Source organism: Grammomys surdaster, unplaced genomic scaffold (genome assembly GCF_004785775.1).
Source record: "Grammomys surdaster isolate TR1022 unplaced genomic scaffold, NIH_TR_1.0 693, whole genome shotgun sequence".
NCBI classification, from domain to species: domain Eukaryota; kingdom Metazoa; phylum Chordata; class Mammalia; order Rodentia; family Muridae; genus Grammomys; species Grammomys surdaster.
Window position 1 is genome coordinate 313,920 of NW_021605112.1, and position 26,549 is coordinate 340,468.

The 26,549-nt window shown below is 39.5% G+C and overlaps 1 protein-coding gene across 3 annotated transcripts; it reads left to right on the top strand.

Annotated features, from left to right (window-relative positions):
- Nucleotides 1-1,525: 1,525 nt before the first annotated feature.
- Nucleotides 1,526-20,554, top strand: LOC114633541 (tripartite motif-containing protein 30A-like). Of its 3 annotated transcripts, XM_028782107.1 has the most exons (8): nt 1,526-1,697; nt 9,939-10,385; nt 12,544-12,639; nt 13,254-13,484; nt 16,422-16,444; nt 16,572-16,675; nt 16,933-16,959; nt 17,202-20,554. In XM_028782107.1, exons 1-8 carry the CDS (start codon nt 1,536-1,538, stop codon nt 17,828-17,830), a joined length of 1,719 nt encoding a protein of 572 aa, XP_028637940.1. In that variant the 5' UTR covers nt 1,526-1,535; the 3' UTR covers nt 17,831-20,554. The 3 variants fall into 3 exon arrangements, 2 of the variants coding, with proteins under 2 accessions (XP_028637940.1, XP_028637939.1); XM_028782106.1 differs by having other exon boundaries at nt 16,422-16,483; nt 16,933-17,264; XR_003713205.1 differs by lacking the exons at nt 16,933-16,959; nt 17,202-20,554 and having other exon boundaries at nt 13,254-13,985; nt 16,422-16,483; nt 16,572-16,589.
- Nucleotides 20,555-26,549: the final 5,995 nt, after the last annotated feature.

Consider the following 26,549-nt stretch of genomic DNA (forward strand, 5'->3'; position numbering starts at 1 on the left):
CTACTGTTCCCTCACTCAACCAACTTTCTTTCTCTAATTAACTCTCTCTCTCTCTCTCTCTTTCTTTCTTTCTTTCTTTCTTTCTTTCTTTCTTTCTTTCTTTCTTCCTTCCTTCCTTCCTTCCTTTCTTTCTTTCTTCCTTTCTTTCTTCCTTTTCTCTTTGAAAAGTTTTATGTATTTCCCATGCTGTCCTGATGTCAGTCACTATGGCTGAGGATGGGCTTTGAGCTCCTGATCCTCATGCAGTCAGCTGCAAAGGGGGATCCTGTGATGGTTTGAATAAGAAAGGCCCCAGAGGCTAATATCTTTGAATACTTGATTCCCAGTTAGCGGGACACTGTTAAGGAAAGGTTAGGAGGTGTGGCATTATTAGAGAAGGTATGGCAGGGTTGCCAGCTTTCAGGACTCAATAGATTCTGACCACCACCTCCATTCTCTCTCTGCCTCAGGTTTGTGTTAAGTTTGTGTCTCAAGTTGTGACTTCTCACTTCCTGCTCCAGTACCATGTCTCCCTGCCTGCTGCCATGCTCCCCAGTGTGGTGGTCATGAACTCTAACTCATTAGAACTGTGAGCCCCGAATCAAACACTCTCCTTATAACTTGTCCCAGTCATGGTGTTTATCACAACAATAGAAGAGATGACATGTGTGTCCGCACACCTGGTTTTGTACAGTGCTGAAGTCCATCACAGAGCTCCATAATGCTGGCAAACACTAGGCTCATAGAAACCCATTCATAGCCCTACAGATTTCCAACTTCTACTCAGGGACTGTTGCATCACTACTACAAGTCTTTAATACAAATCCTAAATTTCATGGGACCTTGTGAGACATTCTGGTGAGGGACTCTTGGAAGGGGAGAAATGAATGGATGGCTCAGATCTGCACTGTGAGAGGACTAGATCTGTCCAGCTACAGAATACATAATCTGGAGGAGACCATGGGGCAGCTGGAGAGCCCTCTGCAGCTCACTACTCTATCTGCTGGCAGTGTGGTGAGGTTTTTCTGCGTGGCTCTGCACATGACTTCTCCCCATCCTGTCCCTGCTGGGTGGGAAATCTCTCTGTGTGGCAGCTTCCCTGAACTGCAACTTCCTTCCTGTTCTCATCCTGAAAGAGTCCAGCTCCAACCTCAGAGGAACACTGGAGCTTTCTGTCCCTAGCCTTGTTTTTCCTTCCCTTTGGGCCACACCTGCCACCCAGGCAACACCCAGCCAGGAGCTCAGGTGCAGGAGAAGCCATGGGGAGGGCTTTCTTTCCATCACTGGCAGATTTCAAGAGGGTAGGAAATTTTTAGTTAACTGTATCATAAGCCTGAACAAGTGGCATAACAAGTTCCTGCAGATCTGAAAAATGTCCCAAGCTCCTGGAAGGAAGAGCTGACCCAAGGCAACTCACTCTTTCTGGTGGTAAAACCCCAGTTAATGATGTGGTACCACCCTGTTTGTTGATAATTCTGTGGTTTTCTTTTTCTCAGTTCCAACCCTCAAAGTCTTAACTTTCATTTCTCTGCTGGCTCACTAGAGCCAGTGACTAAATGCTTAGAATCTTAGTGCCTAAATTCTCAGGACACAGACTTTGGCCTGAGTTTGCTCCTCTCCACAGATTCTGGTTCAGTTGGTTTGTGTCTGAAGGTGTGAGAACAATATTAGACTGCAGAGTTTGGAGGAATTTAGAAGAAAGCACTGTCTCTGCTTTGGTGAGTTTAATTTTAAACTAAAAAGAGGGGGGCAGTGGATAACTGCTGGCTTCCTGCTGAGTGTTGTGGGCCCTGGAGTCAGGGGGAAGGGTTGCCAGAGGAAGACAGCTCTTAAGGGCTGGAGAGGTACAGTTATTTCTCCAAATTCACTCACTTCTTTTCTAATCTTTAATTTTGAGTTGCACATAAATCTCCAAGAGAGAAACTACTCTCCCCCAAAAGTAAAACCATGTCAGAGTTTGAAAACAGAAGTTTAAGTTTTCTCTGAGTAACAGTGGATTTACCCATGATTCTATGGACTCATTCCCTATGCTTCTGTCTCTGTGATTAGAAGGTCTGGCTTCCCTGCAGCTGCCTACTCATTTACTTATACTATGAAACAGTGCTTCTGTCTCTGTGATTAGAAGGTCTGACTTTCCTGCAGCTGCCTATTCATTTACTTATACTATGAAACAGCCTGATGTCTGAATAAAATTCTTAACATTACTTAAATGTTATTACTCTTGCCTGTTCTTTCCACTGGGCAGTGTCTGTCATACCTAACTCAAGATCATCCCAGACTACTAATTCAGCTACAAAGAAAGCTGAAGCAGGAAGATCCAAAGTCCAAGGCCTGCCAGAGGATACAAAAAGACTAAATCTAAAGAAAAAATAACCAAAGGGTATAGCCTACTGCAGTACATGTAGTGGGGTAGAGGTGGTACTTTCAAGTTTGTACTAGAAGTTTTTACTAGACCCAGGATTCAATTTCAAGAAAAACACATTGGAGAAGGTAAAAGGAGGAGAGAGAGAGAGAGAGAGAGAGAGAGAGAGAGAGAGAGAGAGAGAGAGAGAACTCACTGGAGGAACACACATTCTAGAATTGTCAGATTTCTATTCCTTTCGGACATGATGTCCCTATAGATTCCAGGCTGAACTCATGGAATTGTCCTGTGCCAGCCTCTGTAGCTGCTGGAATTATAGGTAAGCATTACTGATGCAAGACTTTTCAAGAAATTAGCTGCTGACTGAGTTTAATGATATGAAATTCTGGAAGATGTCTGCTAATAGAAAGATCTAGAGAAATATGAAAAAAAAAAGGACTTGGAACAATGAATTCAGGCTTCACACAAGCTAATATAGACACCTGATGACATAGTTAGGCCTTCCTGTGTCCAGGTTGGCTTTGAAGATTGTCACTGGCCCATCCTTTCCCTTTGCTCTCTCCAGCTCTTAGTTGTGGACACCTGTCTTTTGAACTTAGGAACTACTTCTGTTTACCACTGTGTATGGTGAGATATTAAAATACACATATTAGGGTTGTTAATTTTAACTTTGAAAACATCTTGGCAGTACACATTAAGTGGCTACAGATAATACTACTCAGTATATAAAGCCTGGAACAATTTATTTGCCAGAATTATTTGAAAAAAAGACCATTTCTCATATGAAATCAGCACCTTGAAATTTTATCATCCAGAAAGAAATATTTTTTACTTTTTCCAGAGTTTCAATCAACTAGGAAATGACCAAGACTACTTAAATTATAATGAAGTGAATTTCTTAATTAGTGCTGGTAGCTCAACAGCCCTAAAGCCAAATCAAAGGCTTGTCACACAAAGAGGCTGGAGGAAGTGTATTTAAAGGTGGACTGCATAAACGTCTCATTCATGTGGGATGTGTAGCTGACAAACTGCTTGTACTCCCCCCACACGAGAGGAGCCATTTCACTTCCTGTTACACAGCAATAAACGGGCTCACAAAACCAGAACAAGGAGTTAATTATCTCACAGTAGTTCTATAATTCTGGGGAGGGGAGCAAAGAGTTAGAGGAGCTGCCAGTAGCTTATAATTAGGAATTAAGAATGGTTGCCTAGCTCAAAATGAAGTTTTCCTTGGCCATCACATGCCCCAATCATTAAAGAAACAAGTTCTGTCTGTAAACTGTTGTTTTAATTGAACAAAACTAGTTATTTTCTTTAATGTCTCTTGAAAAAAAAGATTTATTTTGTTGAAATTGAGGGACATTTGAGTAATTATATGGAAACCTAGTACAATGGATTATTCCTAAAACATATGGAGGTGATGCTAATGGCGTCTATTAATGATGGGAGATATGGAATCTCAGCTGGCAATCTCCTGTCATTAAACAAGGTTCCAATAGTAGGGCTGGGTTGATTGAGTTGTTGTCGAAGAGAGGGTGCATGGAATTCCCCCGAAGCAACCCAGACTGTTGCTAAGACAAAGGATTCCTCTCCGCAAAGTGTTAGAAGGGCTTTTCTCCCAAGGACAACACCCACAAAATTAATTGAGCATGGAAGGTAGAGCTAGTGATTACTTCACTCCTAAGCTCTGTGGTGCAGGAAAGTACTCTGCTAGATACCAAGAGAGAAACATGAAAACAGGCCCAGCCTCAAAACCTTTTCCCACAATATGTCTGGACAATGGGTAACTGTGGCACAGAACTTGTAGGAGTAGCTAACCAATGTTTGATCTAACTTAAAGTCCACTCCATGAAGGGAAATGCATGCCCGACACTGCTTGGGTAATGAAAAAATGGAGAGTAGATAGGCCAAAGATGTAGTTGAATCAATTTAAACTTATCCACATCTTGCTTACTAATGACTGAGACTCAGAGTGTGCTTATTTAGTTTGGCTTTGACAATTACTGGAGGATAACCCTTAGTCTACTTTTCTAACTCCTGGCCTGGCTACTTCCCCAATGGTGTACCACAAATACTTGCTGTTTCTCCTGACCATATGCTCATGGTCCATCTTTTCTCATGGCAGCTTCCTCCTCTCTCCATGTTCTTTCTTCTCTCTCCTACGTCTGTATACCCCAACCTGGTAACTCAAAACCTGCCTACCAGTAACTGGCTGTAGCCATTTTTATTTAACCAATAGTTTTTAAATTATGGAATAAAGTTTGCACAACAAAAGCTGGTAAATGAGAATTCACTGGTAGGCAACTAGACCTTCAGATACAGAATTTAGCATTAAAATACATATCAAAAGACCAGACCTGAAAAATTCACCTTTTTTGTCTAATTAAAAAGGCTTTTTCTCTTATAATAATAAACAACTTAAGTAGAAACAATAATGAAACAATTATGAAAATTCTTAGCTAAGATTTACATTTAAAAAGTCCATTCTGTTTATATTTGGTGACTCAGGATAAAGTTCAGAGTTTTGTCTCTAAATTAATTTCTATTCTATTCTATCCTAACTCGCATTATCAATCTTCTCAGACCTAGAATGTCTTCTTAAATCCAAAACAACTTAAGCTTATTATTGTAACACTATAACTATCAGGTCTTTAGACTTAAGAAGGAAGAAAATATTATCTAAATATGTAGAAGGTGCAAACAACCACTTCTAAAATTATTAGAAAGGACAGACAGTTGGATACCTGGACAGCTATACAGTATTCTAAAACATTGGAGTATCATCTTCAGTCTTCTGGCCTAGAATATCTGACAGATCTTTTGTGAAAAAATGAATTATGAAAGACTTCTTTACCCTGTCTTGGCAGAGCTTGGTAGTCAATGTCTTTGAACCCATTTGTCCTTTCTAGACAGCATTCTGTCTGGAGATAAACTTTGGGCATTTTCTTTGCCTGGTGAGTATCTTGACACAAATGAAGCAATCTCCAAATCCAAGTAAAATGGGGTGCTTCCAGGACCTTATGTTGATGTCAAAAAAAGAGCCTTAAATTAATGAAAAAAACTAGTTTCCATGCTATATTCTGTAAGTCTGTGAAGTTTTTGAAGACCAGCTATCTATTCATAGCATATCTGCCAATATTGCCTGCTATTTATTATCTATTTAACCCAGGATGTATAGTTCTGTAATAATCCAGACTAGGATCTGGCATGACTATGAAATTGATTGTCTGACCTCTAACTTGTGTTTCTCAATCTTTCCTAACAGTTTGTGTTGGCAGTTACTGAAAGGACTGGGACTAAATCTTGTATTTTTAAATGAGTTGCATAAGCATAATACCTATACAAGAGTTGAAATATAGGTACATTGTACTGTAACAAAAAACTTTACTTCCTGTAGATAAAGGAGTTTGGTTATACATAGAACAAGTATGAATGTATGTACAATGTGTTTGGCTTATTGCCAAATAATAAAAAAAAACTTACACCTTTACTGTTAATATGCTGGTCTTGTTGTTGTTTTTTTTTTTAATAAAATTCTGAAGCCTGTAGCACACTTTCTATCAATAGCTGATTGATTTCATTACCACCTTGTGCTAGAGAGACTGATAGACCTGTATGGTATCTGATATGTATTAAATTTAATGGATGATTTTTATTTCTGTTCACTTGCTGTAGTTGAATATACAGTAAAGTCAATTTGGAATCATCCTAAATAAGTTCAATGGTTTTTATACACAAAACAACTCTTTCTGCAGATTGAGAATTAGTTACTGTATTAAGTGATTCCTGAAAATCTAGTAACACCATAAGAATTGCATATAACTCTAATATTTTAACTGAATTATAAGGACTCTCAACTACGTGATGCATAACCCACCCTTCACAATTTATTTGCATATGTATTAAATTTAAGAGCTTCAGAAATTGGTGTCCCTTTTGTTATACAGAGGAGAATACAATTAGCACTTTTTAAAAACTGAATTTGTTTGCTTTTTAGGTACTTGTCAATTTCTCTCAAAAAAATAATTACTACAAGCTCTTTGCCAATGTTCATTTTCTGCCCATAATGAGACAATCTCAGCAGTAGTGAAAGTACCACAATCTTGAGGGATCAATTTCAGCTAATTAATAAAGTCTCACTTTTTCTTTTAGAATCAGTTCAGAAACATTTCTATAAATGTCTTTAACTTTTTACTCTCTTTCTGTGATTTGAATATCCATTCTAAGATTTAATCTTCTCTCTGCATCAGAAATTCTGATAGGAGAATGAATAGAAGGCATGATCACAAAAATCCAAGCCCTCTGTTGATCAATGCAGTCCACATGGGCATTTTCTAGCTTCTTTTCTATCAGAGCCAATTCGTTTTTCAGCTTCAGCTGATAATCTTCTTGGACTATGTAATTCTTTATCTCCTTGAAATGTTTGAAATAAATTGCTCAGCTCTTGAGTGGCCAAACCGATTAAAGACTAAAGCTACTTAATATTTCCCAGTAATTTTTGAAAATCATTAAGAGTTTTCAGTTGAGGGGGGAGGAGTTAGAGAGATGGCTCAGCAGTTAAGAGCACTGACTGCTCTTCCAAATGTCCTGAGTTCAATTCTCAGCAACCACATGGTGGCTCACACCCATCTGTAATGGGATCCAATGCCCTCTTCTGCTGTGAGTCTGAAAACAGCTGCTGTGTACACATATAAATAAATCTTTTTTTAAAAAAAAGAGTTTTCAGTTGGTCTCTCCTGATTTATAACTTTTGTAGTTGAATTTTCTGCAGACTTACCTTATATCCTAATAATAAAAATCTCTTCTTACATTTTCTTTGCTTCATTAAGCATTTTTTCCCTAAGATATCCCAATTTGAACCCTAGCAAAATATCATCCACATAATGGTAAATTATGGATTGAGGAAGATGTTTATGCATTATTTCCAGTAGCTGTTGTATAAAATTTTGGGATGTTAGAACTATTCAATATTCCTTGTGGCAGGACTTTCTATTAGTGCCTTTAGTTAGGCGTTGAGTGGTTAACTGTAGGCACTGTGAAGGCAAATCACTCTCTGTCTTGTTTAGATTACTACTGATCTTAAGCAGATACACACACACACACACACACACACACACACACAGATTTATTTTGTTTGAGTTGTGTATTTGTGTGACTACCTGTGGTGATCAGAGGCACTGGAATCCCTCAAGATAGACTTACAATTAGCTGTGAGCTGTTTCATGTAGGTACCAGGAACTGGATTTGGATCTTCTGCAGCAGCAGTAACCACTCTTACCCACTGAGCCCTCTCTCTCTCCCCCTATGTTGGATTAATGTGGGCATTTTACTGACTCATTTATTCACTTTGTTTTAATGCTATTTTATGTGAATCAGTATCTTACCTGGATATATGTCTGTTCACCACTTGAATGCCCTATGCCCACAGATACCAGTAGGAGTTGTTAGATACCCTGGAATTGGAGTTACAAACAGTTGTGAATCACCTCCCAGTTGCTGGGAAGGGAACAAAGGTATTTTGGGAGAGTAACCAGTGCCCTAAACTGATGAGCCATCTCCCTTGTCGAGCATATAGACTATTTAACAGTGTTTGAACATATAAGTACAGGAATTCTTATATGAAATTGTACCATATTTGATTTGTTTCAATATTTTTTGGGTTTTATGGGCAGATATTTCATCTTACAATAATTATTTTTCCTAATCAATTCTTGTTTATTTTAATAGTTTCATGAATATGATTCCTCATCTTTTTTCTTTTACTAAAATTATTTAGTCATTTATTTTCAATGTGTGTGTGTGTGTGTGTGTGTGTATGCCTGCATGCATGTCTCTGCACCATATGCACAATATTCCAGGAGAGGCCAGAACAGGGTGTTAGATCCAGGAAAACTGAAGTTACAGGGGCTGTGAGAGCTATGTGAGGGCTGGGAATGGAAACAAAGATCTCTGTAAGAGCAAGCAATTCTCTTAATACTTGGGGATCACTTCAGCCCTTTCTTTGTGTTTTAAATGTAACACTGTTTTGCTATAGTGTCATAATATCCTTGAATTAGACATTCTCTGCCCTCAGCATCCAAAGAAACTGGGTTTAGAGGCATGAACCACCAGGCTCATCTTAATTTCCTTTTCAGGTCCCTCACTATTTGTGACATTTCTATACTGAACACTATATCTTGCCTCTTTACTGAGCTCATTGGCTGTTCTATCACTTGTAAAATAGTTCTTATTTGCATGCCTATTTCTGCTTTTCAACCTACATTTCTTCCAGGTACTTGCTTGCTGTGAAGAATAGAAGTGAAAAGAAGAAAAAAAAATCCTTGTTTTCTACACAATTTTGAAAAAAAAAAAAGACTTTCCATTGTCTTAATTTTTTAATGAAGGTAGCAGTAGGATTCACATGTATGGCTTTAAAATACAAAAATTTATGCCTATTTCTAGATAATTTTAGAAATTTTATTACTAGAAAAGAATATGTACTTTCAAATACTTCTCATGAAATGAATGACAAGAGTTTCTTTGTGGAGTGACACAAGGTTTCTATGACTAGACATATGAGCCCTGGAACTCACTCTATACTCCAGTCTGGCCTTGAAATCACAGAAATCCACCTGCCTAACGTGCCTGGACAATCAACATCACCTGGGTAACATGTGGTGTGGCTAGTCTATTGATTTTTTTATGCTAAACTAATATTACATATTATTGGAGAGAATTCTGTGTACTTTGAACTATAATATTTGATGTGGTTTTGAACTCAGAATCATGCTGGCATACATACCTAGAGTGTCTCATCAATGGTTTTGACAAACTTCTAGACCAAGATAATATCTCAACATTGACAGACACAACGTCCACATAACCTCAAGTAGAGAGGGGCATAGTTCCTCACATACTTTGTTCTGCCTATCAGTTTTTTTCTTGGTTACCTCTATGGGTTAGAGCAGGCTCATGTTTAAAAAAAGAAGAAGAAGAAGAAGAAAAGACTCCAGAGGAATGATTTCATACATTTTCAATGTATTAAAGATAGATGACCTTTCTGAGTGACCATCTCTATACATCTAGTACGGGATTAACTTAACCATGTGAACAAACGCACACGTAGTCTTTTATTAGATGGCAATCAGAGAAATCATTGCATATGTGAATCAGGAGATAGGACTATATGCACTGCAGGTAAGCACTTGCTCTTTCTGGTAAGACACTTGTAAGGAGAGGATCAGAGTGAATCACATCACCTTGTGCTGAGAAAAGTACAGTGATCAGAGACATGAGAGGTTGGCTGCTTTTGACACTGAAAATGGTGCCTTGGAAATGAAAGTGGATTGAAGGGCTGTTACACAAGGTTGTTACACTTTCTCTCTGCTCTACTGAAAGGGAAATAACAATTCTATGTCAAATTTGTTATTTGGAATGCTCTAAAAGTAGAGCACTTGGAAGCATAAGAAAATGCTATTTGTTATGCCACTAAATATCCTTCTATATTTCTTCCTTTGTTCTTTTACCTTGTCATTTTGGTCTTTCCTTGATCTCTACAAAGTGTGCATTCTGCTCCTCCACTTCTTACACGGCCTTTGTCACCATCCCTATCATGCAGGAACCTAGATACAGGATCACAGCAATGATGGCCTCATCAGCTCTGGCAATAATAGAGGAGGAGGTTACTTGTCCTCTCTCTCTGGAGCTCCTGAAGGAACCTGTGAGCACTGATTGTGACCATAGCTTCTGCCGAGCCTGCATCACACTGAACTATGAGTCCAGAAGAGGAACAAAAATGGAGGGCAGCTGCCCTGTGTGCCAAGTTCATTACCCATTTGGGAATCTGAGGCCTAATCGACAAATGGCCAAGATAGTTGAGAGGCTCAAGGGGTTCAAGTCCATCCTAGAGGAGAAGCAGAAGGTGAATGTCTGTGCACAACATGGAGAGAAACTCCAGCTCTTCTGTAAGGAAGACATGATGGCCATCTGCTGGGTTTGTGAGAGATCTCAGGAGCACCGTGGTCACCAAACAGTTCTCATTGAAGAGGTGGACCATGAATACAAGGTAAGGAGCAGTAGGATACATTAATCAAAGCAGAGAACAGTAACAGATGGAAAATCTCCAGTTTCTGTGGCAGAGTATTAATCTATTCATTATATAATTAAAATCTGATATGACATTCCACTCTTTTTAACATTTTGAGTCCAAAAACATATGGTGATTTATTCCCCTAAATCATAAGAGAATCTTCCTGAAATTACTAGGAGAGAAAAAATATTTTGAACTGTTTCTTTAAATTGAGTTGATATCCAAGAAAGCCAAACATCTGCTGATTTCTTCTGTGTTTATATCATTTCCATGTTAATGTAAGATTCATTCAAAGGGCCAGCTTGGTCTACAGAGTGAGTTCCAGGACAGCCAGGGCTATACAGAGAAACCCTGTCTTGAAAAACAAAACAAAACAAAACAAAACAAAAAGATTTTTTTCAAAGGACCTAACATGCCATCTAGTGACTTGCAACAATGTGGTTAATAAACACGTGACACACAGCAGTGAAGAGAATGTACATGTAGCAGCTGAAACATCAGAGAAGAGAGGAAAGATTTCCATAATGAAAAGCACAGCAGCAAATTATGTGTTAGATGTTTTCTGTGTTGTTGATGTTTGTTTTTGAGCTGAAGCATTAATTCACAGAGACTTTGGCAGCATGCACACGGCCTGAAAGAGGCTGCACCAGATGAGATCCTAGAGCTGGAAGGAGAGCTGGACACATGTCCACACCACAAACCAACGAGTAGTCTGTAACTGAAGGCTACTTGAAACAAAAAATTAATTCTTCTCATAGGAGTGAAATTGAGAGATAAACCACTCTAAAAAAAAGTCCCAAACTCAGCAACCTCATAGGTTCTTTGCTTTTATATTTAATGTGTTAAATCTTTAATATATGAAGCACTAGTTTTTAAGAGATTTCCATGAGGTAGAAAACTGTGTGTCTCTGTGTTTTTGTGCACTTCTTGTGTTTTTTGTTTAGCACTTTTTATGGTTTCTTTGATTTGTCATATTCTAATGTCTTTGTCATTTTTTTCTTTTTTCGTATGTACTTTTTTTTTTACTCTGTTACTGTTCCTTACATGCCTCTTTGCTTCCTAAAAAGAAAGAGAAAGGATGTGAATCTGGATGGGAGGAGAGGTTTGGGGGGAAAACATAATCAGAATATATTGTATGTGGCTAGAGAGATAGTTCAGCAGTTAAGAGTACTGGCTGCTCTCTTAGAGGTCCGAAATTCAATTCCTAGAAACCACATGATAGCTCACAACCATCTGTTATGAGACCTGATGCCCTCTTCCTTCCTGCAGGCAACCAAGAAAGTAGAGCACTCATATATGTAAAAAACACGAATTTTTTTAAAGACTTATTTATTTATTATATGTGAGTACACTGTAGCTGTCTTTAGACACATCAGAAGAGGGCATCAGATCTCATTACAGATGGCTGTGACCCACCATGTGGTTGCTGGGATTTGAACTCAGGACCTCTCGAAATGCAGTCAGTGTTCTTAACCACTGAGCCATTTCTCCAGCCCCACAAATTTTTTAAATGATGTTTTAAAATCTATTGATTGAAAAATCTACTTTTAGTAAAAGAAAAGTATCTTAATTACAAAAATATGCAATTAAAAACAGAAAAGATAATTTTCATGTGGCCAGTGTTATGGTACAAGTTTCAGTCCCAAAGATCTGGCTGCTGATGTTGAAGGATCTCCAAATCTGAGGAGTGTGCTTGTCTACACCAAAATTCCAGGCCAGCCAGGGCTACATAGCATGATCAATTTTTTTTTTTTAAAAAATGCAGGTGTCAAATGAAACAATGTAGGGGCATATGATATATAGGTGTATGCTTACATGAAAGATGAGAAAATCAACAAAATACTCCCAGTTCTCTGATGACAGATTCAAAGTAACAGGATTTTACATGGTGGGATAATTGACTAAAAGAGATGCCTGTGTTTCATTAATGGGGTTTGTGCGTACATAATACTAGAATCAATTGAGCCATAGAGTTAAAATTTACATACTTTATGTACATAAATATTGACACAGTTTTTAAAAAGAGAACAGTCTTAGGCTCCCTGTATTTCCAGAAGAGTTTCTTGGCCTTTGCTTAGGAACAGCAGTCCTAGTAATCACACAACTTGACTCTGCTACAATTCCTTTCTCACAGGAGAAGCTACAGGAAGCTCTGCAGATGCTGATGGAAAATGAGAAAAGATGTGATGAATGGCAGGATGACCTTCAACAGCAGAGAGCTGACTGGGAGGCAAGTGGGGACCCTTCCTAAGGGCATCAGCCTGATGCCCAGGAGGGACTTGGACAAGAAGCTCCTGGGGTCTTTACTTTGCAGCAGTTCATGAGGCCAAGAGGCCTTGATTACTCTTCCCTAATGGTTCCCCCAGAGCTGGAGTTGCAGAATAAGTGTATCACAACTGAACTGGGTTCTGTAAGGAGCTGACACCACGGAGAGTGTTTGGTCAGAATGGCTGCTGGGTCTTACTCCTGCAGTGCCTTCTGAAAGTCGGAACTTTGTGAAAGATGCTTAGGAACGGGCTACAGTTCTATTCTTGAGGTTCAGTTTCTTCAGGGGTTCAGAGGTGGAATGAGGAATATGCAGGCAGATCCAAGTATCTTGTGAATCTGAGTGAAAAAAAGAGCCATATCCCACTCAGGCTCATGTGGTCTTGGTAGAGGTGACCTTACATTTTTGTTTTAAAATGTTGTGAACAGACATTGAAAGGATACAAATGTTTCCCTAAGAATCCCTTCGTTTTTCTACGCCCAAGTCCCTGTGAAAGCTCCCCATCCAGAGCAGTATTTCTCTATCTCCTGGTCCCATTTAATCAGACTGAATTTCTTTCTCTTTTTTTACACCTGAAGAACCAAATACAGAGGGATATCGAAAATGTTCAGATGGAGTTTAAAGGGCTGAGAGAACTCTTGGACTACAAGGAGAATGAGGAGCTACAGGAGCTGAAGAAAGAGAAGGAGGATGTCGTGAAAAGGCTGGAAAAGTCTGAAGATGAGCTGGAGCAGCAGAGGCAGTGGGTGAAAGACCTCATCTCAGATGTGGAACATCAGTTGGAGCTCTCAACCATGGAAATGCTGCAGGTGAGGCTACATGAGATCTCAGTGTCTGAGAGTCAGGGGACAGGAAGCCATTGCCCTCCCTCTCTGCTGCTGTGTTCTTCCTGGTGATGACAGGGAGCTCTTCCTGAACTCTTTTCTGAATCAGGTTCAGAGGCAGGAGGAACTGCTGCATGCATGGTTGCCAAGGGGAAATTATATTTTATTGGGTTATTTATCAATAACTTATCAGTACTAAAGCTAAATCTTGGAAAGAAGATCTCTTGCATCATGGGTATTATTACCCTGCTCTACTACTGAGTATATGTGAAGCACATTTTCAACTGTCAAGTTGATCACTTCATCAGAATTTGAGATTAGTAGAGTTTGCTTCTCCATCTGATGATTTGAGACTTTTGCCCTCACTGCCTCTGATTCTAGTGGACCAGTACTCTGTTGGTTGGGTATCATCCAAGAACTCAGAGAATTTTCCCTGACTCTGTCTCCCAATTACTGACAGGAAAGGAGACTTCTTTATCTGTGGAGGTATAAAGTTTGTAGTATTTGATCTCTAGCACATTTTTAAATAATTTATTTCAAAGTCTAAGTCTGGTGCTGAATATCTCTGTAGGAATGTTCCTTTCATATGAGTTATCATCTTAGAGACCTTGCTGATTCTAGAAAATTTTCATAATTCTTTAATTGCTTCTTTTTCATTGTGTTATTTTAAATTGAAAACATTCATAATAGATAGAATTATGCATCTATGTCTAAAATGAGCTAGTTAACATAATAACTCCAGCCAACACACTTCATAATTCTGAAATTTTATCTCTTGAATAATGAATCTGATCATTTTTCTGTGTCTCCAGCCCCTGATAACCCCATTTCTAATATTTACTGTTGTGAGATGAAATATGTTTATATGACACATATTTCAATAATATCATTTGTGAGTTTTTCTGTTTTCCATTGGGTACATATAACGAATTCTCTGTGTTCAGAAAAGTTACCAAATGACAATGTTTTTACTTTTAAATGCCTAATATTTTAACATATATGCTGATCATATCATTTTAACCATTCATCTGTTGGTTAGTTCTCCAATTGACCCGCTACTTTATCTATTATACTAATGATTCAGAGGACATGGACATACTGTGTTCTTTATGAGAACAAACTTGTACATCAGAATTCAATTCTATCTAGAATTATTAGTTCTCTCACAAAATTCCTTTTACTGTGGAATCTACTTTTATATTTATGCTATATAAAGTAAATCCATATGGGGTAGCCGGTGATCTCAGAACTTCAGAGATTCTAATATACAGATATAAAATAGATATATATATGAACAGTCCACAATAATGAAAAGAAAATACAGGCTTTCTATCCTATCTCGAGGTCTGCTGGCCCACCCCTTTTACTCCTGCACCTGGGATGCAGAAGCAGATTAATCTTAGGTGGGTTCAAGGCCAGCCTACTCTATGTAGTGAGTTGCAGGCCAGCACAGTTACAGAGTGAGACTCAAAACTCTCAAGGTAAAAATTGCAAGAGACTGCAGAATGTTCAGCCCTAAATAGAACATAGATACTGCACCACTAATAAAAGGCCCAAGGATCATTGCAGAAGAAGGGACAGAAAGAGTGTAAGAGCCAGATGTGATGGATGACTACAAGGAAAACATTGTCTTCTGGACACAGCTTAGCAGCAACACATGTGAACTAAGATTGGTTTTGACACCAAACCCAAGAACTGTGCAAGCCAAATTCAAGTATGAAAGTAGGCTTGCTTAGGAAGCTCACCCGTACTCAAGGAGCTACTGGTAATTCTTAATTTCAGGGAGTAAGAGGGTTATAGTTCTTTAAGAATGTAACTTTACACATTTCTACCAATATCCAGTGGAGCCCAAACATCCAAGAATTCTTGCATATTGTTATGTTTCAAACCTAGGAAAAATGGTGAATTGCAGTACCTATTTAACATATCACAAAGAACTTGGCCAGTCCGGTCTTGATATCTGTCCTCAATAAGCCAATATAAAGGAGCCTAATTAATATTTTAAAACAGAGAAAGATTTACTAAAGAGGGCCAAATGTTGAAAAGAAGGAAGAGATTTAAAAAAAAAAATCTGTGCATCTTCAGGTTCAATATGTGAGATCAAAGTTTAAATAGAGACCCAGGAATATGTGTTGTCCAAGTCAGGGTGTGGTCCTGTCCATCATTTTCCCATCATGATCTAGGTCATAGTGTCACAATTTAAGGTGGTCAGGCAAATAATTATTTGTTTGAAATCTTTTGAAGATATCAACTTTTCCTCTGGATAGAGCTGTTTTTCTTCTCTGCATATGAGATCCTGGAGAAATTCCAATTTCTTGGAAGTCTCTGTTTCAACAGTTTGATTGTAAAATTGAGAGACACACATATCTTTTTAGATCAACTTCTTTCCTGCTAGACCAGTTGCTGAGACAGAAGAAAAACAGAAGGGTGGAATGAGGAGGGTAGGGTGTGGAGAGATCTGGTTCGTTGGTTTTAAGTATTGAATATCTTAAACTTCTTGTCCTTTTGGCTTCCTCATTAATAATATATCAAATAATGTTTAAATGACTAAAATAATTTGTAATTTAGGTTCTCATAGATGTGATTTGCCTATAAGGGATTGGATAGCTAACATGTAGCATGAAAAAAAGTCATGTGTTTATGAGTTTAACAATATGTACATCAAAACCTGTATAATCTCTCTAACTACTTTTTCTTCATCTTTAGTCTCCAATTCCTGGTAGTATAAGACAGAAAGGATGTATTAATTTACATATAAGACAAATCAAGAGTCATACACTGTATTTATAACATGTCTTGGGTAACTATAGGTGACTGATTTGATTTTCTTTTGATTTTGGCTCTGAGGCCAGTAAGAATGTGACTATGGTTTGCAAGAATATGAAGAACATGCTATTAACTGTGACTTCTCCTTCTCCATAGGATGTGAATTCTGTTGTAAGAAGGTGTATCAAGGCAATAGGACAGGATAACCCTATTGTGTGGTAAGAATTATTTGACAGAATGATAGCAAATCAGTAGTGGTCAAAGGTCAACAGGTTTGAGATATGAAGGTCAATTCCTTATCCCTAGGCATCAGACCTTGAAACTGAAACAGCCACAAACTATCCCGAAAAAAAGAAGAAGAACATTCCATGTGTTTCAGGACCTGAAAGGCATGCTGGAAACATGTCAAGGTGAGGACTGGTAAATTGTGTGACTCATTGTGCAATTCTAGGTGTGGCTGAACTGCATATGGAAGAGAGAAAGGATTCTGAATGTGGGTAGAGGGACTCAGGAGAGCAGATAGTGTGTCCCTGTGATGTCATTGTTCATGATGGGAAATCATTACTCATTCTGTCCTATATCACAGTTTCCAAACCTTCCCCTCATCTAGCTTAAACAGTTTGATTCCATCACTTGTATTTACTGCTGTAAACTTTCATCATTTCAGGGCTCATGGATAGCTGGCGATACTGGGGTAAGGTGAAACCACAGCAGCATAAGCTCTTCTCTCAGAGTCTTTCAGAGATTATTTCTCTGTTAAGTCTCATGTTTCATGTTGCTTCTCCCACTATGCACAGCAATCTGCCTCTCCTTGACTTTAAATCCTTCTCCACGTTTCTTATCTCTTTCCCTTATGGCTTCTGTTCCTTAAGTTACGTATAAGTAGTACTTTTTATTTCATCTGACTCAAAACTTATGTGTCTCATTTTTTTGCAGTTCATGTGACTCTACATGCAAACAACCATGCAGTCATTGCCATTAACAAAGAAAAAAGACAAATACAACATACAAGTTACTATAAAAAGAATTTGAAAATTTCTGAAACCTATAACTTGGGTGTCCTGGGATATCCAGCTATCCAGTCAGGAAAACATTACTGGGAAGTAGACGTGTCTAGAAAAAACGCCTGGCTCCTGGGATTAAATGATGGACTGTGTGTTCAATCCCGACTTCATTCTATAAATGAAATGGGCTTCAAAGTCAAATATAATTCTGGTGTTAAACAACATGGAAATTATCAGCCTAAATATGGCTACTGGGTTATAGGGATGAAGAATAGGTCTGTATACAATGCCTCTGATGAGTGTTCTGTCACCCACAATTCCAGTGTCTTGGCCCTCTCTCTGCCTGCTCCTCCCAGTCGTGTTGGAGTTTTCCTGGACCGGGAAGCTTGCACTCTCTCATTTTATGATGTTTCAAACTTTGGAGCACTCATCTACAGGTTCTATGACCCTTTCTTGCCTCATACAGTCTATCCATATTTTAATCCTATGGAATGTTCAGAGCCAATGACAGTATGTGGGCCACCCTCTTCAATCTCTGTAGGAACACAGTCCAAAAAATGACCCATGGCAAACATTGCCTTGGGACCTGTGAGAGAGACCACAGAAAATAAGTCAGAGGGCCGTTTGCCTCAAGGGCATTTTGTTCCTTAGATTATTCTTGGACGTGACTTTATGCCTCCTGAAACAAACATTTGCATTCAACTTATAAGACATGTTTACTCTTGATGGATATCAGAGCATAGCAATAGAATCAGTTCCTGGGAAAGGATATACTGAGTGCTGCCCTCAGTGCATGCTGATTCTAGACATGGCCTTGTGCCTTGCTTTCCCACATATAATCTATAGTATAGTGCAGACCATCATGTTAAAATTCGTCTGTCCTGAGAAAGTTGTGGGAAAGGATTACTCTGTCAATATTTCATATATGCTTACTGGAAATTATTTACATGTTATTATGATTATATTTTTCTGAACTCAAACAACCTTCCTTAGAGTGTTGTTTTCTTTTTTACATTCATGTCTAAAAGCACAGTGAAAATGAAGAGAAGTTGTCTGCAGCATTAGAGTGTCGTCTGCTCCCCCCTCATTTACTAAGAGCTTCAAATCCCAGTTCTTGCAGAGAGAACTGCCAAGGTGGACAAAGTTCTACACACCTTCCTTTTGTGGTACTAGAGATAGAATCCAAGGCCTCGTGCATTCTGAGAAGGTGCACCACCATAGAGCTTCTTGCCACAGCTCTGTCAGGTTTCTACAACCCTATGCCTTCTGTCACTGACAAAAGGTGAAAGAAAGTTCTTCTTCAGCTTGTCTAGCAGTTTAGAAAATTATATATAGGAGTCTCTCTCTAAGGAACGGGCCCGCAACAGAAGGTCAGTTTAACCACAATGCTTGTGTTTAATAAAAGAGTTAAGAAGGAAACCTCTCAAATGATATCCATTAAGACCATGTGTTTAGAGTATCCAGGTTCTAATCCTGCCTCTCCACATAGCAGTGCAACCCTGAATAACATCCTCTCAAGCCTGTGTTTTCTGGGGTTTCCTTTTTTCATTTGCCTCATTTTTGTTTTTGTGTTACAACTTTGGTATAAACAGTGTACCTATTTTGTACCTCATTTAGGAAAATAAATTTGGAATCTTTAGCCGGCTCCAAGGGTAAAAGCCCTTTCTTCCAAAAGTGATGTACTGAGTTCATTTACTCAGTCCTAGAAGTTGGCAGCCAACTCCACTAGAGTATTCTCACCCTCCACACACATGCTGCGGGACCCACAGGCTGAAACACCTACAAAAATAAAAAATGAATTGTGTGAGTTTTAGTAAGAGAAGAAGTACAATGTGCATAATGCATCCACTGCTCACTCAGCAGTTGGTGGTTGTGCTAATTACTGGGGAGACGAGCTGTACTAGTGTTGCATCAGCAGTGGGCAACAGGGTGAACTAAGATTTAGCCTTTCTCATGTGTTGCTGTTAGATTCTGGGAACTGTCATCAAGGCTACTCTAACATGTTATAAATATCTATTAATATTTTGGGGTTTTATACTTATTTTCTGAGGGTACATTTTGTTTAGCTGCATTTGCTAACAAGTAAGTTAAATTCAGTAATTTTCCATTTTTTGAACTAAGTACTATACGTATTTATATTCCAAATGTTGTTTCTCCTCCTGGTTCCCCATCCCAGAGTGCTTCACACTATACCCCTTCTTCTTTCCTTCTGAGGGGGTGCTGCCCCACACTCTCACCTACTCCCATCCCACCAACCCCCACACCCGGTATAGTCCTTCCCTAGAGCATCAAGTCTCTACAGGATTAGGCACAGTCACTTCTACTAAGGCCAGACAAGGCAATCCTCTGCTACATATGTGCCAGGGCCATGGACAAGCACCTGTATGCTCTTTGGTTGGTGGCTTAGTCTCTGGGAAATCTCAGGTGTCTGGGTTAATTGAGTCTGTTGGTCTTCCTATGTGGTTGCCATCCCCTTCAGCTCCTTCAGTCCTTCCCCTAACTCTTCCATTGAGATCCCCAACAGGAATGGTTAGCAGTAAGGATCTGCATGTGTCTCAGTCAGCTGCTAGTAGAATCTCTCAGAGGAAAGTGATCCTAGGCTCCTGTCTGCAAATACAACATAGCATCAGTACTAATGGTAGGGTTTGGTACCGGCCCATGAGATGGATTCCAAGTTGAGCCTGTCACTGGATGGTCCTTTTTTCTATGCTTCATTGTTGTCCCTGCATTTCTTTTAGACAGAAACAATTTTGGGTCAAAAATTTTGAAGTCTCCCATGTCTCCACTGGGGGTCCAGTCTATGTACTAGAGGTGGTTTCTTCAGGTTTCATCTCCACAGTGTTGGGCATTTTCAAAATTCCTTCCTTATTTGTAAAGTCACACCCGTTGAGTCCTAGGAGCCTTTCACATTCTAGGTTTCTGGGACTTTCTAGAGGTTTCCGCCCAGTCTCCACCCACATCAGCTGCATATTTCTACCCATTCTCCTGGCCTTCTGGGCTTCTCTGCTGTTTCTCCCATACCTGATCCTGCAGCCCTTTTCCCTTCCCCTCCCCTCTCCCATCCAGGTCCCTCCCTCCCACTACCTTCTATGATTATTTTGTTCTCCCTTCAAAGTGAAATTGAAGCATACCAATAACCTTGCCCTCGGTTGTGCTGTGAAATGTAAACAATAGAATGTCTTGGAACTTATATTGTTTCTGCCATGTAAGTGGTATCTGATATGGTATCTGTTAAGTTTTGTCTCCCTTTTGATGTGGCCATAATAAAGTATCATTCAGATCTGCTATGGTAGTTGTGATACAATCCCAGCACTCACAGAGCAGAGATAGGAAAATTTCTGTGTATCTGAGACCAGGCTCAGTTACAGACACCTTTTTTGGGGGGAAGGGAGGTTGGTTTGTTTTTCTTTTAAGGAAGAATGTGCTAAACTTTGAATGAAGTTTGTGGTTCAAGAGGACATAGTAAGAGATTACTGAGGAAAAGAAGTTTATTTGAAGACTCATACTGACATAAACAGACAGACAGGGAGAAGACATAGCATGTATTATGGTTCACAGCACCAGTGAAGACTGAATGTAGGGATCGTGGCAGGGCATCAGGGTCCCTGTGGCAGAAGAACAAGGCTCTTCTGCCTTTTAACATGGGGATGGGGGTTGAATTCACAGTAGGTGCCTGCAGCTAGGCTCTTTGATGTCCAGGAAAGACTCAGAGCAGCCAGGTGACACAGGACAACGCTCATTCTCATGGAAAATCACTTAGATCAATGTGGTTCCTTCAAGGCAGCTGCTGAGGACTCAGTTCCATTAGAGCGCCTGTCTCTGTAAGAGAGGCAAGAGGGAGCACATACAGGACGGCAAGTACAATCCAGATTCTAGCATCACGTGCTGGTAAAGCATGCAGCAGCCCATTCAAAACTGTCACCATGATTTGTTTTAAGAATGAGAACACCTAATTATAATGACTGCCACTGTAAATTTTAGAACTAACATGAATCCAATGGCATTTGGCACAACACTCAAGATAGCCCCTTACCCTTAAACTCTGAACCTCCTTCCAGTAATTTGAAAAGGATAAAAAGCATCGATCCATTTTTCCAAGTGCATATCTATATCCTCTTGTATATTCAACACGTTAGTAACATTTTTTGCTAAATGATTAACAAAAGTAGCTGCCTTAACTTCTAGTGTCACAATAATTGCAGAAGCAGTGGTGCTAGTAATTAATGTAATTAAAGCTGTTATACCAGCAATAATCAAGCCTACTACCTTCTTGCTTCTGCTTAAAGCCTGACTCATTTCTTCCAGTACTTCCAGTATTTTTAGAATTCCAAGGTTCTGTGATACTCAGGGCACTAAAACAAAAGCTGGTTGATAGACCTCCGTAACTGACATGCCAGATTTCAAAACACAAACACAATTAGAAGGCGTACAATCAATGCAACTTACATTAAGTACTGTAAAATGAAGGCACAGCATACCCAAATTTATGGGACACAATGAAAACAGTGCTAAGAGGAAAATTTATGGCACTACGTGCCCTCATTAAAAAAATATTGGAGAGATCCTACCCTAACAATTTAACAGCACACCTGAAAGCTCTAGAACAAAAAGAATCAAACACACCCAAGAGGAGTAGATGGCAGAAAATAGTCAACCTCAGGGCTGAAATCAACCAATTAGAAACAAAGAGAACTATAGAAAGAATGAACAAAACTAAAAGCTGGTTCTTTGAGAAAATCAACAGGATAAATAAAACCTTAACCAATCTAACTATAGTTCACAGAAACAGTATCCAAATTAACAAAATTTGAAATGAAACTGAGAAAGTAAAAAAAAATCATCAGATCCTACTACAAAAGCCTATACTCAACAAAACTGAAAAATCTAGATGAAATGAATGATTTTCTTGACAGATACTAGGTACCAAAGTTAAATTCAGGACCAGACAAACTATCTAAACAGTCCCAAAATCCCTAAGGAAATAGAAGCAGTCATTAAAAGTCTCCCAAATAAAAAAAAAAAAAAAGCCCAAGGCCAGACGGTTTTAGGGCATAATCACAAACTACTTACTTCACAAACTATTCAACAAAATAGAAACAGAAGGAACACTGCCTAATACAGTCTATGAAACTACAATTATACTGATACCTAAACCACACAAAGACCCAACAAAGAAAGAAAACTTCAGACCAACCTTGCTTATAAATATCGATGCAAAAATTCTCAATAAAATTGTCTCAAACTGAATCCAAGAACACATCAAAATCATCATTCACCGTGATCAAATAGACTTCATCCTAGTGATGGAGGGATGATTCAATATATAGAAATCCGTCAACGTAATCCACTATATAAACACACTCAAAGAAAAAAAATCACATGGTCATTTCATTAGATGCTGAAAAAGCCTTTGATAAATATAATATCCCTTCATGTTAAAAGCCTTGAAAAGATCAGAAATTCAAGGCATATACCTAAACATAATCAAAGCAATGTACAGGAAACCAACATTAAATTAAATGGAGAGAAACTTGAAGCAACTCCACTAAAATCAGGAACTACAAAAGGCTGCCCACTCTCTCCCTACCTATTCAATATAGTATTTGAAGTTCTAGCTAGAGCAATAAGACAACAGAGATCAAGGGGATACAAACTGGCAAAGAAAAAGTCGAGGTATCACTATTTGTAGACAGTATGATAGCATACATAAGCGGCCCCAAAAATTCTACCACAGAACTCCTACACCTGATAACTAACTTCAGCAATATGGCTGGATATAAAATTAGCTCAAACAAATTAGTAGCTTTCCTCTACACAAAGGATAAATGGCCTAAGAAAGAAATTAGGGAAACAACACCCTTCATAAATAGTCACAAATAAAGCAAAATATCGTAAGGTAACTCTAGCCAAGAAAGTGAAAGATCTATATGACAAAAACTTCAAGTCTCTGAAGAAAGAAATTGAAGAAGACCTCAGGAAATGGAAAGATCTCCCATGCTCAGGAATCGGCAGGTTTAACATAGTAAAAATGTCCATCTTGCCAAAAGCAATCTACAAACTCAATGCAATCCCCGTCAAAATTCCAACTCAGTTTTTCAGAGATAGAAAGAGCAATTCTCAACTTCATCTGGAATAACAAAAAACTCATGATAGTGAAAAAATTCTCGCAAATAAAAGAACTTTTGGGGGAGTCACCATCCTGACCTCAAGCTGTACTACAGAGCAATAGTGATAAAGATCTCATGGTATTGGTACAGACAGACAGGTAGATCAATGGAATAGAATTAAAGACCCAGCTGTAAACCCACACACCTATGGTCACTTGATCTTTGACAAAGAAGCCAAAACCATACAGTGGAAAAAAGACAGCATTTTCAACAAATGGTCCTGGTCTAACTGGTGATCTGCATGCAGAAGGATGCAAATTGATCCATTTTTATCTCCCTGTACAAAACTCAAGTCTAAGTGTATCAAGTACCTCCACATAAAACCAGATATGCTGAATCTAATAGAGGAAAAAGTGGGAAACAGCCTCGAATACATGGGTGCAGAGGAAAATTTCCTGAACAGAATACCAATGGCTCAGGCTCTGAGATCAACAATTGACAAATGGAACCTCATGAAACTGAAAAGCTTCTGTAAGGCAAATGACACTGTCAGTAGGGCAAAACATCAACTTACAGATTGGGAAAAGATCTTTATCAAAGCACCAACCTATAGAGGGCTAACATCCAAAATATATAAAAAACTCAAGAAGATAGACTCCAGAAAGCCAAATAACCCTACTAAAAAATGGGATACAGAGCTTGACAACGAATTCTCAACTGAGGAATCTTTAGTGACCAAGAAACATCTAAAGAAGTGTTCAACATCCTTAGTCATCTGGGAATGAACCTGAAATTCCACTTTACACCAATCAGAATGGCTAAGATTAAAATTCAGGTGACAGAAGATGCTGGTGAGGATGTGGAAAAAGAAGAACATTCCTCCATTGTTGGTGGGATTGCAAGGTGGAACAACTACTACTATGGAAATCAATCTGGCGGTTCCTCAGAAAATTAGAAACAGTTCTACCTGAAGACCCAGCTATACCACTCCTGGGCAAATACCCAAAAGATGCTCCAACATATAGCAAGAGCACATGCTCCACTATGTTCATAGCCTTATTTATAATAGCCAGAAACTGGAAACAATCCACATGTCCCTCAGCAGAAGAATGAAGACAGAAATTGTGGTACATTTACACAATGGAATACTACTTGGCTATTTAAAACAATGACTTCATGAAATTTGCAGGCAAATGGATGGAACTAGAAGATATCCTGAGTGAGGATACCCAGATCCAAAAGGACATACATAGTATGTACTCACTGATAATTGAATATTAGCACCAAAGCTCAGAATATCCACAATACAACTCAAAGACCAGATGAAGCTTAATAAGAAGGAAGGACAAAGTGTGGAGGGTACAATCCTACGTAGAAGGGGGAACAAATGATCACAGGAGCAGAGGGAAGGAGGTACTGGGTGGAAGAGGGGAGGGGAAGGGGGAAAAAGGGGGTGAGACCAGGTTAGGAAGAAACAGGAGAGAAGTCTAGGGGGCCAGGAGAATGAATAGAAATAAGTAGCAGTGGGGGTCCACCACAAGAAAGTCCCAGATGCCAGTAATGCCAGAGGCTCTCAGGACCCTGAGGGGATGACATAAGCCAAAATATCCAACACTGGGGAGATAAAATCTGAAGAGACCACCTCCAGTAGATAGACATGACTCCCACTGGAGGGATGGGGCCACCCACCCATCTCAAACTTTTTAATTCAGAATTGTCCCTGTCTAAAGGAAACACAGGGACAAAACTTGGAGCAGAGACTGAAGGAAAGTCCATCCAGAGACCGTTCCACCTTGGGACCCATCCTATCCATAGACACTATTTCTGGTGTCAAGATGTGCTTTCAGACAGGAGCCTGGTATGACTGTCTTCTGAGAGGCTCTGCCAGCATCTGACTATGATAGATGCAGATACAGCCAACCACTGGACTGAGCCCAGGGACTCCAATGGAAAAGTTAGGAGAAGGACAAGGAGCTGAAGGGGATTGCAATCTCACAGGAAGAACAATAATATCCACTAACCAGACCCAACAGAGCTCCTAGGGACTAAACTACCAACCAACATGGTGGGACCCATGGCTCCCACTACGTATATAGCAGAGGTCTGCCTTATCTGACTTCAGTGGGAAGGGAGATGCTTGGTGCCATGGGTGGAGGAGCACCTTTTCAAAGGCAAAGGGGAGGGTGATGGTGAGGGGTATTTTCGGAGGGGAGATCATGATGGGCACATCTGAAATGTAAATAAATAAAATAATTAAAGAAGAATGACAATACCCAAACCCAAATGCAGAAATACATACATAGTATGTACTCACTTATAAGAGGCGTTTGTCATAAACTACAGAATAATCATATTACAATTCACAGACTCAAAGAAACTAATCAAGAAGCAAGGCCTAACAGAAGATGTATGAATCTCACTCTGAAGGGAAAACAAAATAGTGACCTGAGGTGGAGGGAGGGAGGGCACTGTTTGGGGGAGGGTGTGAGGAGTGGCTCTGTGATGGGGATCTGGTACGGGGAGAATGGTTGTTGGAGGAGGCTAGGAGGGGGAATGGCAGTCAATGGGAGGAGGCATCTCTGGGAGGAGTTAGAGACCTAGGATGGGGGAGGTTCTGGGGAGTTTATGGGGTGACCCTTGCTGAGACTCCTATCAGCTGAGGATACGGAGAGTGAAGTGGTCTCCTCCTATAGCTAGATGGGATTTCTATTGGAGAGAGGGTGACATCAACCCAACCAAAAAACATTCAACCCAAAATTTGTCCTGCATACAAGATGCACAGAGATGAAGAGGAAGCAGAGATTGAGGGAAAAGGCAATTAATGACTACTCTAACTTGAGACCCATCTGTAGTAGGAATATTTTAATAAATCCTGTGCCAACCCTTCATGCTGTTAGAGACTGTGTAATACTGATAACTCCAAACTACTACTTACTAATTTCTATGTTCCATCTTGGCTGTTCTTAACTCCTATTAGTCAGTCTTCTAGGCCACGTTCTCTTGGCACAGAGCCCAGGGTACTCTCCTTGCTTCTCTACCTCATGGTGGCTCTTGTCTCTCTCCTACACACTCTTCTAAGGCATAGAGGCTGTCTGTCTCTGTCTGTCTGCCTGCCTGCCTGCCTGTCTCGCTCTCGCGCTCGCTCTCGCGCTCGCTCTCGCGCTCGCTCTCGC